Source organism: Prunus avium, chromosome 2, assembly GCF_965620075.1.
Source record: "Prunus avium chromosome 2, drPruAviu1.hap1.1, whole genome shotgun sequence".
NCBI classification, from domain to species: domain Eukaryota; kingdom Viridiplantae; phylum Streptophyta; class Magnoliopsida; order Rosales; family Rosaceae; genus Prunus; species Prunus avium.
In genome coordinates, this window is record NC_142285.1 from 40,028,746 (window position 1) to 40,045,083 (window position 16,338).

The 16,338-nt window shown below is 38.4% G+C and overlaps 5 protein-coding genes across 10 annotated transcripts; 4 read left to right on the forward strand and 1 right to left on the reverse strand.

Annotated features, from left to right (window-relative positions):
• The first annotated feature begins 1,006 nt into the window (after positions 1-1,006).
• Positions 1,007-4,121, forward strand: LOC110749705 (DNA replication complex GINS protein PSF3-like). Of its 2 annotated transcripts, none has more exons than XM_021949867.2 (7): positions 1,007-1,405; positions 2,018-2,119; positions 2,224-2,292; positions 2,370-2,470; positions 2,808-2,900; positions 3,583-3,722; positions 3,828-4,121. In XM_021949867.2, exons 2-7 carry the CDS (start codon positions 2,075-2,077, stop codon positions 3,935-3,937), a joined length of 558 nt encoding a protein of 185 aa, XP_021805559.1. In that variant the 5' UTR covers positions 1,007-1,405; positions 2,018-2,074; the 3' UTR covers positions 3,938-4,121. The 2 variants fall into 2 exon arrangements, with proteins under 2 accessions (XP_021805559.1, XP_088105853.1); XM_088249727.1 differs by lacking the exon at positions 1,007-1,405 and adding an exon at positions 1,466-1,691.
• On the forward strand, positions 4,101-4,967 carry ELF4 (EARLY FLOWERING-like protein (DUF1313)). The gene has a single exon (XM_021949868.2). The coding sequence runs from the start codon at positions 4,255-4,257 to the stop codon at positions 4,639-4,641; it is 387 nt and encodes a 128-aa protein (XP_021805560.1). The 5' UTR covers positions 4,101-4,254; the 3' UTR covers positions 4,642-4,967.
• A 299-nt stretch (positions 4,968-5,266) lies between these two features.
• LOC110749745 (peptidyl-prolyl cis-trans isomerase CYP19-4) lies at positions 5,267-7,048 on the reverse strand. 3 transcript variants are annotated; one of them, XM_021949918.2, is made up of 8 exons: positions 6,887-7,048; positions 6,719-6,781; positions 6,567-6,633; positions 6,364-6,411; positions 6,237-6,260; positions 5,952-6,134; positions 5,725-5,800; positions 5,267-5,542 (listed from the first exon to the last, which is right to left on the reverse strand). In XM_021949918.2, the coding sequence occupies exons 1-8, from the start codon at positions 6,965-6,967 to the stop codon at positions 5,407-5,409; spliced, it is 678 nt and encodes a 225-aa protein (XP_021805610.1). In that variant the 5' UTR covers positions 6,968-7,048; the 3' UTR covers positions 5,267-5,406. The 3 variants fall into 3 exon arrangements, with proteins under 3 accessions (XP_021805610.1, XP_088104498.1, XP_021805612.1); XM_088248372.1 differs by lacking the exon at positions 6,237-6,260; XM_021949920.2 differs by lacking the exons at positions 6,237-6,260; positions 6,364-6,411.
• Positions 7,049-8,153: 1,105 nt separating this feature from the next.
• Positions 8,154-11,481, forward strand: LOC110749744 (phosphoinositide phospholipase C 6). The gene is made up of 9 exons (XM_021949917.2): positions 8,154-8,829; positions 9,082-9,278; positions 9,388-9,523; positions 9,658-9,819; positions 9,909-10,132; positions 10,227-10,344; positions 10,499-10,651; positions 10,745-10,831; positions 10,948-11,481. The coding sequence occupies exons 1-9, from the start codon at positions 8,497-8,499 to the stop codon at positions 11,239-11,241; spliced, it is 1,704 nt and encodes a 567-aa protein (XP_021805609.1). The 5' UTR covers positions 8,154-8,496; the 3' UTR covers positions 11,242-11,481.
• Positions 11,482-12,195: 714 nt separating this feature from the next.
• Positions 12,196-16,262, forward strand: LOC110749742 (phosphoinositide phospholipase C 2). 3 transcript variants are annotated; one of them, XM_021949916.2, is made up of 9 exons: positions 12,196-12,653; positions 12,809-13,005; positions 13,163-13,298; positions 13,376-13,621; positions 13,709-13,932; positions 14,363-14,480; positions 14,810-14,962; positions 15,092-15,178; positions 15,287-15,597. In XM_021949916.2, exons 1-9 carry the CDS (start codon positions 12,333-12,335, stop codon positions 15,422-15,424), a joined length of 1,620 nt encoding a protein of 539 aa, XP_021805608.1. In that variant the 5' UTR covers positions 12,196-12,332; the 3' UTR covers positions 15,425-15,597. The 3 variants fall into 3 exon arrangements, with proteins under 3 accessions (XP_021805608.1, XP_021805605.1, XP_021805607.1); XM_021949913.2 differs by lacking the exon at positions 15,287-15,597 and adding an exon at positions 15,646-16,262 and having other exon boundaries at positions 12,198-12,653; XM_021949915.2 differs by lacking the exon at positions 15,287-15,597 and adding an exon at positions 15,646-16,262 and having other exon boundaries at positions 12,200-12,653; positions 13,712-13,932.
• The last annotated feature ends 76 nt before the right edge of the window (positions 16,263-16,338 follow it).

Consider the following 16,338-nt stretch of genomic DNA (forward strand, 5'->3'; position numbering starts at 1 on the left):
CTAAAGAAATAATAATTAAAACATAATCACTAATGAAAGTATTTAGACAAGGCTAAGATATTATTTATTGAGTAAAAAAGAAAATTTTAAAGAGTATAGCCGCCCGGCTATACCCGTTGAATAGCATAATCTTGATTTCTCTTTTTTAATTACTCTATTTAGTAGTTACGTTTTAATTACTATTTACTTAGTGAATAATTTGTATTTAAATATTTGATGAAATAAAAATAATAATTACCATTCATTATGTTAATTAAAGTATTTCTTTATTCACAGAGCCCAAGAGGCCCTAAGGCCTAAGGCCCATCTTTTGATTAACTAAATATATATTAATTAACCATTGACTGAAAGGCCGAACCCACAAGCCACTCAATTGGGCCACTTGCATTTCCCGATCCAAACTATATTTTGTCCAAGAGTGTGTTTTATAAAGATCTTCAAGGAACTCTAGTTTTCCAATGTGGGACTAATTTCAACTCAAACATGTTTGTAATGCCTTGCAACAACCAACAGTAGATATAATGAAGATGTTCAACACTTACTAAATGAGCACCAATTGGACCAATTGGAGGGCTTTGGAATCTCTGATGACATCTCCACGAAAAGCTGTAACCTGTTTAAACAAAACATTTTCATTTTCCTTAAGAACTATAGTTGTTTTTGGTAAAATGGCAGCCTGAGATATAATGCACATGACATGGGCTGCATTTGCATAATTAACACAGAACAGGGTCTGCTGTTTTCTCATGCATCTAAGACCACAAGATCAAGGGTGCCAGATCTTGTTGGTTTGATTTCGCTGATGTTCGTGACGCTAGAGGGCTTTCCGGTTTGATACAGGTGTGCCTATCTGGCACATAATCAAACCCTTTTAATCATGCTTGTTTGTGACCCTTCTTTGATTCAGTTGTGAAGAATGTTTGTTTTTCAGTCAATAGCTCATACAATATTATTTGATCCATCTATTTCAGGGCAAAAATGTTTAATGTCCTCTCTCCAGATAGAAGGCTTCATTCCTCCATCCGTCGTGGGTAACTTTCAGATGATCTTAGGCATAGGATTTTCTTTAGGATGAAATCTATTGACTACCGTTAAGATATTCCTTTGAAGGTGTCATTATGGACGTTTATACTGAACTAAATCTATCCTCGTTTAAAGAGACCATAAGGTCTTCGTAACTAGACACGTGCTCAGTTAAGTAAATCGGTGTCTGATTCGTAAACTTTTTGCAAAAATGGTACACTGCGTTACACACGAATACCCCCCTCTTCCAATATTTTTGAGTTTCCCTCCTTTTCATTTCATTTTCATTTTTGGATCGTCTTCTTCCCTCCGTTTTAGTTAAATCTCTCTCGTCGGCCACAGATTTCACCCCCAAAAAAGAAAAAGGGAAACAAGAACTCAGGTAATTCTGAACTTCGATATAATTAGTTTCAACTCTATATCGTCATTTCAGATTGGATTTTAGAGAATTTTAGTTCCATATTTTGGCTAGCTATGTGATGCTGTAGATTCATGGTCGGCTTGATCTGATTCTTGCTTTTAAAGTTAGGATTAGTTGGATATGTATGTTTTACCAATTGGGTATTTGTGGGTTTTATCTCTTTTTCTGAGTTTTTAGTCTTTACCCTATACTCGGCCAGAGAAAGAAAGAAAAGAATTATATATGCTTCTTCTATGAAATCAATAAGGTCTGCTTCTATGTAACCGAAAAAAAAATAAGGTCTGCTTCTTGCCTGCAACTTGTTTGTCAAAATGCTTCATAGAGTTCATAACTTGTTGATATTTGGTATCCTTTCAGTTTGAATTGCATAAACAAGAAATCTTGAATCCGTTGGTTCGATATCTCTATAGAATCCAATTACACATCGTAAACCCAAATTTGGGTTTTCAAATGCAACCATGTCACATAAATATGGGAAATCCTAAGCAATTTAGACTGGTTCAAATACCTTTTATTAAACTACAATGTCAAAATTTTAGCCTTATATTCTATATGTCATTTCCGTTGCTGCAGGAGTCTGTCCAGGAGAAGGGAGGGAGCATTGTACGGAAAGTGGGATCTTTTCTGAAAATGGCAAGTTACTATGACATTGATGATATTCTTGTGGAAGAACAGGTTAATTCCCGTCTCTTTGTATCCTTGAAATCTAAACTCCATTTGCTTTATTTACTTAGTCATTTTAATTCTGTATTCTAAACATGTTTGCTGTTTACAAGCAGCGTGTCCCAGTTGCTTTCCAGCAAGCAGTAAATGGGGTTGATATTGATCCTAGTGCTGAAACCCATTGTGTAAGTGACCAGAGTGGATTTGGAGTGAATGGTTTTTGTGAGATATTTTCTTATATCTTCTTGGCCCTGTATTTCAGGTTGAACCCGGTTCAAAGGTAGAGCTACCTTACTGGCTTGCCCATGAGTTACACCTCAGAAAAGTAGCAAAGATGAAGGTTCCTGCATGTTTCAATCAAAGGTAATGATCTGTATAGGTTTATTTAAAAATAATTTATGGCCATTTTTTAGGGCTGAGTTGCAGGGAGTTTCATTCTGGCAAGTGGTCATTGATTTTCAGTTATTTCCGTCTTTGAAATCTGATATCCAGACATTTCTTCTCTGCGTTATATTGTGTTTTAATTGTCATATCATTGAATTTATTAGTTGGTACTGATCAAACATAGTTGCTGCCAGCCCAAGGCATGTATTAGATTTTGGGGAAGGCATGAAGAGTGACTTATGTGATTCAAGTTCAAAGTTCAAAATTAGTGATTGGTATTACATATTTAACTCTTGTAGATTTCTTCCTTTGTCAGAACAAAACTGGAACTTGGGGCTGATGGTGCATCTGTGGATTTAAGATCTCGATGTCTATACTTCTATGAATTTGGATGCAAGATAGCACCGCTGTGAGTCTCTCTCCCACCCATTTCTTGTATACATAACTTGATCAGTGTGTTCTTTTTATGCTTTTCTTTGAGTTATCTTCTAATAGGTGGATATTTCATATAAACGAACCCTAGTGTGGTAGAGGGTTGAGAAAATGGTATATGACAAGACTCCCATTCTGGATTAACTTTTTTCACTGTGAAAACTATCCCTGAAGTAATTCAATTTCTCCAACATCATATGTTCATGCTATTGAAAATTCTGGTCAAGGGATATAAAACCCTGAGTTTCTCCTATGAAAGCCAGGTCTAAACAATAGATTAATGTGTATATCTGACACACAAGTGAATGAGAAAATTGCCAAAAGCGAAAATAGAAAAAGAAAAACCAATATGTATAACGTTGAGAATTGGACATTTATTGATTGGCTTGGCACTTTTGTCTTGGTTTAACATTTGGACCTTCACTTTGTAGACTTGGCCTAGTGTGGTTTATGATCTGGTAGGAGGGTATCTAGTGTTGACTGATGCTTCTTGTCTGAATCCAAAGGAATACAACTGGATGATTTGTTTTCTGTTCTTGTTTTTGGGTGGTAAATTGGACACTGAACAATCTGTGCTGTTCACATGTACTATTTGTGGCCAGACAAACTGATTCTAACTAGTTTTTTCTTTATTTTGTTTGAATCATTTGGATGGATAGGGTTGGTGATAGAGACATGGGATCATTCCTATTATCTGCATTTAGGACCAGGTATCAGAAAATCCTGGCAAAGGCACATAACGCAGCATTTACAGCACATTCAAAATTGTTGTCGTACTTAACAAAAGAAGAAACCAATCGTAAGATTTATATCACCCTACATGTTTTATCATATCTTTCATCACTGTCTCTCAAACTTCTTCTATATGAATGTTAACTCAAAATGGTTACACAATTGTTTCTAGTGTATGAGGCAGCTCAGTCGTCAATGGCGGCCTTTAAGAAGTGGCGGATAGGTGGCCCCCGATTTGAGAGAGCTTCTGTACTTGGGAGGAAGAGGAAGGAAGCCAACTGATTAGTCGTATTGTACCCTCTCTACTCTACCTCTCATCTGATCCATCCTTTCTGAATCATTGTCCCAATTTGTAATTTTTCCTACATTGGAAAAGCTAGTTGGTAATTTTGCTGGAAGTTAATGAGATCATTGTAATTTTAATTAAACATCATTATATAATTATTTGCACTCAGTATTGCTAGCACGCACCTATTCATTTATCATTTTATCTTTAAGGCAAACAAAGAGTGAAATTTATTTTGCGGTCCCTCGTGATATATTTTTGATTGCTAGATGTTTGTTTCCTTGTCCGACCCGACCAATAGCGCACGTTTTCCATGCCCATGACCACCCGGGATTCCTCCTCCGGAGCGGAATCGAGCATGGACTTCAACCACCATGAAACCCCAACTAAACGCAGCGTTTCGGGCTCACCCTCAGTCGACGAAGAAGAGGAAGCCGAGGATGCGGAGGTGTGGGACCAGTTTAACCGCAGGTTCCGCGAGGTACAGTCCGTACTGGATCGGAACCGAGCCCTGATCCAGCAGGTGAACGACAACCACCGCTCTCGAGTTGCCGACAACATGGTCAAGAACGTGGGTCTTATCCAAGAGATCAACGGCAACATCTCCAAGGTCGTTTCGCTTTACTCCGACCTCTCCTCCAATTTCTCCACCTTCTTTCACCACCGCAACGACAACGCCAACGCCGAGCCCACAAACTAGTGTCGTTCTTCAGTAGAATGTACTCCAACCCCATCATCATTTTGGAATTTGAGTTGAATTCAATAATCGCAAACAGCTAGGGTTTTTGCAGTGTCGTAATAATAGTGTTTGAGTCGTTTGGGTTTTAGCGCGGGTTAGGCCAGTTGGTTTGGTTTGGACTTGCAACTAAGTCTTGTAAAAATTTAGACTGTCACTTGTATTAAAAAGTTTAGACTGTCACTTGTATTAAAAGAAAAGTGTGTGTTTGAGTATGTTACCCCTTTTGGTCAATAATAAATCAATGAACCAATAATATGCTGCATTGATTGGTTTGTTGTATTATGCAATTTGTGTGTTTTTTTTGCTCGTATTTCTTGCTAACACGCCCTCCTTGTTTTTTTTTTTTTTTGGGTCAAGAACACGCCCTCCTTGTTAGTTCAACAGATTCCATAGGTTTGGACTTGTGATATTAAAAGGCCTGCTCAGAATCAGCAGGTCAAGATAGAATGTTTAATTTGAATTGTCCAAGTTTGAGACCTAAAAATACAAAAAATGTTTGAGGTTAATAAACCAAGTTCTTGTTTGGGGTGATGTTTTAAGGATGTAATTGAAGAAGTGAGCCAGTCTTAAGTTGTACTTAGCCAAGTAACTGAATCAAAGACTCTTTTTGAATAACAGTAAATACACATATCAGTATTGTGTAACATGAACAGATACATATGTTATGTTGAACAAAGAAAGAAGAATCCGCTTAACATTTGTATGAAAGAACATTAGTACATGAAGTCACAATGGAAGTTCGCCGCTGTCTGTAATGACAACCTTACTCTTAGGCACCCCATTCTGTCCTACTTCTTCAACTTTGTACACAACATCCATTCCAGAAAGCACCTTGCCGAATACGACATGCCTCCCATCCAACCTTAAAATCAAAAGCAAAGCAAAATGTAGGATTTCAAGTTAGAAACATTCCATTCAAAGATGGAGGCTAAAGCATTCCTGTCAGAACCATAACCTACTTCGTAATCATACGACTCGATCAATCTTGTTGCGAGTTCTAGGATTATATATTCCCATCCCATAAATGGAAATAAAGAAACGTACCAGCTAGTTTTGACGGTTGTAATGAAGAATTGCGATCCATTCGTGTCTGGCCCGGCATTTGCCATTGACAAAATACCTGCTTGTCAGACAGAGAGTTTAAGATTCAGATAGGCAAGAATAGACTTTGCACATTTTGGAGTTTTAGCTTCACTTGAAGCTCAATAAGTCGTCATTTTGGAAGAAATTTTGCAAGAAACTATCTAGGTATATGGAGGACTTTAGCTTGCCTGGCCCAGTGTGCTGTAGTTTGAAGTTTTCATCTGCAAAGCTATCTCCGTAAATTGATTCTCCACCTCGTCCATCACCAAGAGTAAAATCGCCTCCCTGTATCATAAAGCTGGGAATAATCCTATGAAATGCACTTCCTTTGTAGTGAAGAGGCTTCCTACTCATTCCAGTTCCTTTTTCCCCTGAAACCCCGAGGGCTCGTTAAAATAACAACAACAAATATGCAGTGGCTTCCATGCAAATAATCAAAGATCACACTAAGGGAGCTAAAGTTACTTGGCTACCCGTGCAAAGTGCTCGAAAATTCTCTGCATTTGAAACAGGCAACTTTGATTAACTCTTTTCGTAGTAATATATCTCAATGGACACACACACAAAAGAAAATTGTCTGCACTTTACTGGGGTACCCACCTATGGTTTTAGGAACTGTTTTTCCAAAGAGACCCATGACTATGCGACCTGAAGCAAAATAGTACATGAATAATATAAAGGAAACAACATTGCCTCTGCCAAGTAATCTACCCCACAAGCACAAAATTCTAAACTTTGAATTGAAGTTTAGAAGTTAGTGGGAGAAATTAACAATGGGTTTTCATCTGACGAAGAATTCATACCAATGGGTTTTCCGTTGATTTCGATATCGAAGTAAACTTTGTGGGTCACTTGCTCCAAATCCTCTTCCTGTCAAACATAGAAACACCAAATATTATAAGCACTGGAAATTGGTTTCCACAGAAAACTGGTTGTTAAGAACAAGAATCCCCACCTCAAGGATCTCGGTTTTGCCAATTTTTGGCTCGTGCAGAGCCCCATCGTCGCCAAATCGAGTCTGAAATCAAATCACAAGACAATCGTAAAACAATTTAGAGAATATGTATCTTGAAGAGAAAATAAGATTGCAAAAAATAACAACAAATAGCGTTGGAGTTTCTACCACAATTACAAATAAGGTGCCGAAGAGCAGCAAAACCCACAAAACAGCTGCTGCCGAAACCAACCTTCTACTGGTGGTCATCTCTCTCTGCGTCCTCTTTCCAAGTCCGCTGGTTCACTGCATTGGTAGACTTGTACGCTGCGCTTGTGAGTCTGCGACTGTATATCTGTGTATGTGGGCCTGTCAACTGGATTAACGTATGTTTGAAAGCTGGGCCCAACTATCAAGCCTTGTCCTGACGTCTAAACCAAGCCTCTCTTTTTTTGGGTCGGTATGGTAACTCGTCTATGTTTGAGCTTCTTTTGGGTACACAAAATAAATAGTCCTTGTCCCTTTGTTACGCTAGACTTCGACATTTCAGTTTCTAATTATAATCTTCTTCAAACTTACAACTTCCGAGTATAAGCTACTCTCGGAGATTGGATTAGAACAGTTTTTGTAGAGGAAGCAGCAATCAAACTGTAAGGGGCGAAAGAAAAATAACCCTAATTATTACTTAGGTTGCCCTAAACTATTGGCGGGTGAAATGTTAACTATTCAGTACAGTGGACAGATAAGGTGTCGTATTTCCTTGTTTTGCACGTGGGACTGGGACATGCTAAACTATCTCTTACATGCTTCCGATTATGCCAAGTGGATTTAAGACCGAGTTTTGTCATTATCTAACTTTTTCATTGTTCAGATCCTGCCTCTTGGTTGATCCAAAAGTATTGGCAGCTGCAGGCAGATCTGTCTTGTATCAATCTCCACCTACCTACTCCAGTACTAAAATATATTCAATAACTCTCACCAACAGGCAAGGCAGCAGTTGTGCATTTATACTTATTTATATCCATATCATTATATAAAGGAAACACTTGCAATTTGACTTGGCTTAATATATTCTAAATCCTTGAAATGCTTTGTAATAACTAGGGTATTTGTGTAGAAGTGCGTTAGGATAGTTGGTTAAGGCAGTGTGTTTTACCCTTTTGCATGTATTAAAAAAATTAAGACTACCGCACGTATATTTTTTTATAAAAAGAAGGTGTTTGCAAAATTTTATCAGAACAGTTGACGAACTTGGTATGAGTTTGCAATGTGGTTGGCAAATTGGTTGATATATTCTGAATAGGACGGAATTTATTCATCATGACATGACCAACCAACGTGTAAAGAAAAATGTTTAGAAGAAGAGTGTAAAATATCTATCAAAAATGAAAAGAAAACGAAGAGTGTAAAATAATGCGACTGGAAAAGAAAAGTCATTGAAGGAACTGGAAAGAAGACAACAACCTCGTCAAGTCTTAAGTCTTTTGTTTTTTTATTTCTTGGACGCGTAAATTGAAATGGGCTCTCCCCTAGAAACTTAAAAATAAAATAGTATAATAATTTGAAACGAGAGAAGTTGATTGGTTGTTAACGTCCAACGATCGACCTGAATTCTAGGCACTCCCTCTCTCCCTCTTCCTCCATCGTTTCATTGTCTCTGTTACTCCCCTGTTTCTCTTACTTTCTCATCCAATCCAATCCCGAGAAGAACCAACGACCCAGAACTTGAAAAAACGCTACAAAACGAAACCGAGAAGAAGATCGAATCGAAATCGAAAACAGAGCAGATTGACAAGGCAATGGGGGATAGCAGCTACAACTACAAGATGTTCAAGTGCTTCAACAGGAAGTTCAAGGCGAGCGAGGCGGGCCCACCGCCCGACGTCAAGGCAATCTTCTCCAAGTTCGCGCAAGATGGGGACCTCATGTCCGTGGACCAGTTCCGGAGCTTCCTGGTGGAGCACCAGGGCGAGCCGGCCGACGCCGTCACTCCCTCCGATGCCCACCGCATCCTTCAGGAGTTCTCGCGACGCCACCCGGGCGAGGTTGCCCACCACCACCAGCACGTGCGGGGCCTCACCCTTGACGATTTCTTCAATTTCCTGTTTCTAGAAGAACCCACGAAAAAACAGGTAAACACAAACTCACACCCATTTTTTGTTTTGTTTTGATATTGCCACTCGAAAAATACGATAAAAAATGTTGTTTTTGGAGCATATTAGTCTAATAACATAAGTCTGGTAAGAAAACATTTCGCGGCCGCGTTAGCATTATATTAGGTTTGTTATAAGGTTTTTATTTTTTAAGAACTTATGTTTGGTAGAGGGACCACCACATTAGCATTATATTAGGTTTGTTGTTGACAAATGTATATGTGATTGCAGATACACCATGACATGACTGCTCCAATATCACATTACTTCATATACACAGGGCACAATTCCTACCTTACTGGGAATCAACTTAGTAGTGACTGTAGTGATGTCCCAATCATCAAGGCATTGGAAAAAGGTGTCAAAGTTATTGAACTTGATTTATGGCCAAATTCTGCCAAAGATGATGTTCAAGTTCTTCATGGAAGGTACTTATACTTAACCACTAGCTCAGCTCATTACAAAATCCATCTCATTTTAATTGGTGTTTTGGTTAAATAAATTGAAACAAAGTTAAATGAATTCTGTGCACTGCAGGACCTTGACCACTCCTGTGACATTGGTCAAATGCTTGAAGTCCATAAAAGAGCATGCTTTTGTTAAATCTCCATACCCCGTCGTTATAACTTTCGAAGACCACCTTACTCCCAAGCTTCAGGCTAAAGTTGCAGAGGTTAGCGTCCATTAGTTCTTGCATAATCTCTTACTTATGGTCTATTCAAATCTTGTCTATAAAGGTTTACAATTTTAGTTAAATTTTGCATCTTCTTCTTTGTGACCTTGAATTTATGATTTTGCAAAATGTAGATGGTTATCCAAACATTTGGAGACACGCTGTATTATCCGGTGGCAGAAGACCAGATGGTAGAGTTCCCATCACCTGAATCTTTAAAAAATCGAATTATTATCTCAACAAAACCACCAAAAGAAGGCAGTGGATCAAAGGATTCATCTGAAGAAGATGAAAAGGTGAGCTGAGAAATGCAAATGCAATTAGTTTATCTCCCAATTTGGTTTCTGGGTTGGCTTCTTCACATGACTTCTTTTACTGGCTACAGAGTGGGAGTGATGGTGAGCCAGCTATTGACAAGGCCAATGCAGCTGAAGCCAAATCATTCCAACAATCAGCACCTGAGTACAAACGTCTTATTACAATTCATGCTGGAAAACCTTCGGGTGAATTGAAGGATGCTCTTGCTGTTGGTGATAAAGTTCGACGTCTTAGTTTGAGCGAACAGAAACTTGAAAAGGCTGCTGAGGATCACGGAACTGATGTCGTAAGGTAGTACCTGCACAAAGTTAACTCATCCCTTCAATATCTGTGTTGTTCTACTGCTTAATGATTCTGTAACTTGCTGTTGTGCTATGTTCTCTAGGTTCACAAGTAAGAATATTCTAAGGGTGTACCCGAAAGGAACTCGATTCAACTCCTCAAATTACAAACCACATGTTGGGTGGATGCATGGAGCTCAAATGGTTGCATTTAATATGCAGGTTAGTTTCAAGTCTTTTTTGTTTGGTCAGAGGTTAGCTGCAAGTTCAAGGTTCCAAGATCCAAATAAAGGGATTATTTGTTTTCTAAAGTAATATAATTCTATCTTTGACAGATATATAGAAACCTACTAACATGTCAAAAATTCTTTAACAGGGAAATGACAAATACAATTGGTTGATGCATGGGATGTTTAGAGCCAATGGAGGGTGTGGTTATATAAAAAAGCCTGACTTTTTGATGCACAAGGGTTCAAATTATGAGGTTTTTGATCCTAAAAAGACCTTGACAGTGAAAAAGACATTGAAGGTGAGCATATTTTCTTTAACTTAAAAAGTGAAGTTCATTTTTGGCAGTTTTGCAATGGTCTCAGTCTATCAAAACATGGATGATATTTGACAGGTAAAAGTATACATGGGAACTGGATGGCACTTGGATTTTAGCCGAACACACTTTGATTCCTTCTCCCCACCAGACTTTTACACCAAGGTCAGATCAATTTTGTTTTGTATTAAGCTAATTTTATGTTTCTTTGGATGTTCAACTTGGAAGCTAATCCATTGGTGTGTGCCAACTGAAAGTCTTTGTGTTGGGGTTTATGGCAGGTTTATATTGTTGGAGTGCCAGCTGATTGTGGCAAGCAAAAAACAAAGATAATTGAGGATGACTGGATACCTGTTTGGGATGAAGAGTTTACATTCCCTCTAACCATTCCAGAGCTTGCCATACTTCGAATCGAAGTTCGAGAGTATGACAGGTCTGAGAAAGATGACTTTGGGGGGCAAAACTGTTTGCCCGTCTCCGAGCTAAAGCCCGGGATTAGGGCAGTGCCCCTTTATGATAAAAAGGGAGAGAAATTCAAATCTGTAAAGCTTCTAATGCGGTTTCAGTTTGTGTGAACTTAGAGCTGCCTAATACTTCAGGATAAAGGCACTTCCCCCCTGCATCTCTGTTTAAATTTTTGTTGTGGCTTCAACAACACCAGCTGTATGCAGGTCCATGTCTAATTACTAATCAGTGAGAGTGTTGATTATGTTTTAGCTTTGCCTTGTATTGAAGCCATGACATTGACTCATCATGACTCATGAGTTTTGCCAGTGGGATCACCTTTTGTAATATACATTAACTTTTAATCTTCACTTACTACATAGCAGGGAGAGGAATTCGAATACATAATTTCAGGTACACGAGTAATTGTTTTTAACTACTTTAAATATAAGCTCCTTATGAGTTGAGATTCTTTAATACGTAAGCAAATGAGAATTATCGGTGGTCACTTAACCCTTAACAAAATGATCAAGATTAAGCATTAAAAAAAGAATTGGAAAAGAAAAGATGCCGACATGAAGATGTAGGTAAATTATGCGGGGTCGTCGAAGTTAATGCATTTCCATCCCAAAATTGAAAAAGTCTAAGATTCGATAGATCCATCCATCCATGTATATGTTGGTGGTTAAGTCATTTTCTTTTTGATAGCTGGCATGGTACCACTACTCCACCACTATTAATGGGTGTTTTGTCCTTTTAGCTTCGAAATTGATTTATTACCATTTAATCTTTTCATTAATTTTTTTACAGAATTTTTTTTTTTTTTTTGGGGGTGAGAATGTTTTAGACATTTCTAAATAGGGAAATTGAGCATTTTCTTCTCAAAGGCAGAATAGGCAAAAACAAATATAGTTGTAGCCCAAGAGACTTGTTAATCTTAAAATATGCTAAGTTATTTTTTTAGGTAAAAAAAATATGATAAGTTTATTTGAAGCTGAATATGGCAAAGCTACACCTTATCTCGTTAATCATAATTAATAACAATTTATCATCAGCCATGTGTAAAGTAAAAGTTAACCCAACTGACTGGGGTCGGGCCCCCACCCCATTCCCCACCACCGTTCTGGAATTACTACACTCTCCCACCCAATCTCTCAAGGACAGACCGACGCATCCCCAAATCCTCCGCCTCCGGATTCCGATCCCGAACGAGCCGATACCCATGTCCAAACAGACCTATAGAGTGTGTTTCTGCTTCCGGCGACGGTTCAAGCTCGCCATATCGGAAGCACCGCCGGAGATCAAGGACTTGTTCGATCAGTACTCGGAGAATGACATCATGACCGTCGATCACCTCCATAGGTTCTTGACCGAAGTCCAGAAAGAAGAGAAGGCCACCAAGGAGGAAGCTCAGGCTACCATCGACCATTGCCTCCGCGAGCTCAAGCACCTCAACATCTTCCACCGCAAGGTTCTCAATCTCGAAGCCTTCTTCAAGTACCTCTTCGGCGACATCAACCCCCCTATCTTGCCCTCCATTGGGGTACCTCTCCTTACATTTTCATCTTTCATTTTGTGTTCTTGTCTTTTTTTGGTCGAATTTTTTTGTTCTTGTTCTTCTTCTCAATTTAGTTCATTTTGTTTTGTTTTTTTAATGAATTTTTTGTTTTTGTTTTTGTTTGTTTCATTTGTGATTAGGTTCATCATGATATGAGCGCGCCTCTGTCGCATTATTTCATATACACAGGGCACAATTCATATCTGACTGGGAACCAGCTGAGCAGTGACTGCAGTGATGTTCCTATCATACAAGCGCTTCATAGAGGAGTGAGGGTGATTGAGTTGGATATTTGGCCTAATTCCACAAAGGATGATGTGGATGTACTTCATGGAGGGTATGTATGCTTATGAAATTTGCAGTCTTTTGCTGTAATGTTGGTACCCATTTGGACAAATTTGTTAAAAATGGTGATGAAATAGTGACTTGTATAGTATAGGTATGTTTTCTTGTTGGTACCAAATTGAGAAAAAACTGGGTTTGTTTTATTATAGGACATTGACTACACCAGTGGAACTTATCAAGTGTTTGAAGTCTATTAAGGAACATGCCTTTGTTGCATCTGAATACCCTGTTGTAATAACTTTAGAAGACCATCTTACCCCTGATCTTCAAGCTAAAGTCGCTCAGGTGGGTATTTGTGATTTCCTTATTAGGATTTTAAGCTCGCATGTTCTAATATTTACTGTGTTGTCACCAATTTTTAGTTGGTCACTCAAACATTTGGAGACGTACTGTTTTCACCTGGCTCAGAGTGCCTGAAAGATTTTCCATCCCCAGAATCACTAAAGAAAAGGATTATTATATCGACTAAACCACCTCAGGAATATCTCGAGGCAAAAGATGCTGTGAAAAGTGAAAATGATCCGAAGAGCGGAAAAACCCAAGTTGATGAGGAAGCTTGGGGTCAAGAAGTCCCGGATCTCAAAGGTGCAAATGTGGTAGATGACAAGGTGTGGAGAATTTTTTGCGTAACTTGCTGCTTTGCTGATTCGGTGTGCCTATTTTTGTTTTTTGTTTTACTTCAGTTGTGTTTTTAGCAGGATGAATTGGATGAAGAAGATAGCAATGGTGAGGAAGATAATGATAAGTCCCCACAACATTTAGCACCCGAATATAAGCGTTTAATTGCCATTCATGCTGGGAAACCCAAAGGTGGATTGGTGGAGTGTCTCAAAGTAGATCCTGATAAAGTGCGGCGTCTTAGCTTAAGTGAGCAACAGCTTGAAAAGGCATCAGAAACTTATGGAAAGGAAATTGTCAGGTATTTGATCCAAATCTTTTGTGAACTAGTAAAGGGATCTCTTAAATTTCTTCCCATCTATGGCATGGCATATACATACCACTATTTTTTACTACAATACGAATGTAGCACTAGGGCGAAAATTGTGTCGTGTTATTTCAAGTGTTGTTAAGTACTAGTTAACCTTATCCCAACCTATTTACTTAAACCTTTGGATAAATTAGCACTAATTCAATTTGTTTAGTAATTGTGTGTTGACAAACATAGCTGTGAACTAGAAACTGAAGACAGAATCCTCATCCCTAAATCATTTATCACTCAGACATCCCATAAAAAGAGAAAATTCACTGTGTCTGTACTCTAGCTAAAGAAAGAACAAAAGCCTTTTGATAACACAAGCATTTATCCAATACTAGATCAAATTTCCATTCTGATGATTGGTTTCATGTAGATTTACCCAGAGGAATATTCTGAGGGTTTACCCAAAGGGCATACGCGTTGACTCATCAAACTATAACCCAATGATTGGGTGGTCTCATGGGGCCCAAATGGTTGCATTTAATATGCAGGTAATGATTTTTTATTCATTTTAAAAGTCCAGTTTTCCATATTGGTAGTGCTTATTTATTTTCCATTCTGCTATATAATTAATATTGTTTTTTTATTCTCCTTTTGGAGTGAACTTGTGTCAATAACCGTCAATCAGGTGAAGTTCTGAGGAGTAGCATTATGATTTTAGAGTAATATGTGGCACTTAGGCTTATGCTATTTTAGTGTGTTTCATTGGTCCTAGTGTTGGTTTTAGAATCAGTGCAAGATCACTCTGGTTTTGCAAGAATTTTTTTTTTCCCAGAAGTTTACCTCTTGCAATTGCTTTGAATGGGTTTCCCTGTGACAGGGATATGGAAGATCACTGTGGGTGATGCAAGGAATGTTTAGAGCCAATGGTGGGTGCGGCTACGTGAAAAAACCGGATTTTCTATTGAAGACTGGTCCACATAATGAGGTCTTCGATCCTAAATATAAGTTACCAGTTAAAACAACTTTGAAGGTGAGTGCTTTATTGCTAGGTTTCAGACTTTTGTCAGTAATTCTTAAGCTTCTTGTCACTATAATGTTCATTTCTTCATTTTGTTCTATCTCATAGCTAATGGTTATTCTTTCATTTTCCCTTGAAAAGGTAAAAGTATATATGGGAGAAGGATGGTATTATGATTTCAAGCACACACACTTTGATGCATATTCGCCCCCAGATTTTTATGCAAGGGTAAGTTGAAGACTACAACATCATTTTAATTCATGTGGCTACCTGTTCTCTGATTTGACTTTTGATATGAATGCCCTTGTTTATGTTTTTTCTTTTGGGGTAAATTAGAATTATTACAGAAAAAGAAAAAAGAAAAAAGGAAGAACCCTGAGAACAAGGAAAATACAGCGGAATCAGCCAAAAGAAGATGCCTTAAACCACAGAAAACAAGCTACCCAGCAACAGCACCAGGCCAATACAAACTAACCCACTGATGCCTTCATTTCTGTTGTCATACTTGGGAACTTGATCATTTGTGCACTTCGTTGTTCTCTCGTGGGTTTGTTCACCCACATCTTTGACCACTCCCCATTCCCAGTCTTTTGGCTTTTGTCTGGATGCTTCATATTTATAGTAGTGTTTTTGAAAATTTCTGAATCATGTAAACCAAGGAATTGACAATGTGATGATTTTATTTATACATTCAGGTAGGGATTGCTGGAGTTGCTGCTGATAGTGTGATGAAGAAGACAAAGACCCTAGAGGACGACTGGATTCCGGCTTGGGATGAGGAATTTGAATTCCCATTAACTGTTCCAGAACTCGCCGTGCTTCGTATTGAAGTTCACGAGTATGACATGTCAGAAAAGGATGACTTTGGTGGTCAAACATGCCTGCCGGTGTCGGAGCTAAGAAAAGGGATTCGAGCGGTGCCCTTACATAGCCGTAAGGGAGATAAGTACAAATCCGTAAAGCTTCTAATGCACTTCGAATTTGTTTGAAACCCTTACATAGCCCTAAGGGAGATAAGTACAAATCCGTAAAGCTTCTAATGCACTTCGAATTTGTTTGAAACCAGTTTCGTGGACGTTGTAATGGCAGAGAACAGAGAAGAAAACGCTACGATAATGTAAAGCCTTTTGCTGTTACATTGTGTGTAAAATTTGTTTGTGAGCTTGTATGTATATGGTTATACATTAAGTAGTTCTCTCTGTGTGATTAATATATACGTCGTGTACCTGGCAGTATATAAATTTGTAAGATTGAAGTAATTGAGAAGAGAACAGTTTGTACTTCACAATAAAATTTGAAATCTTTTGCATTATTTGATAATTTATTAGTTATTTTAGGTGAATGGGCTTAGTTGGACTTCATGGGCCCGCCCAAATGTTGAATGGGCT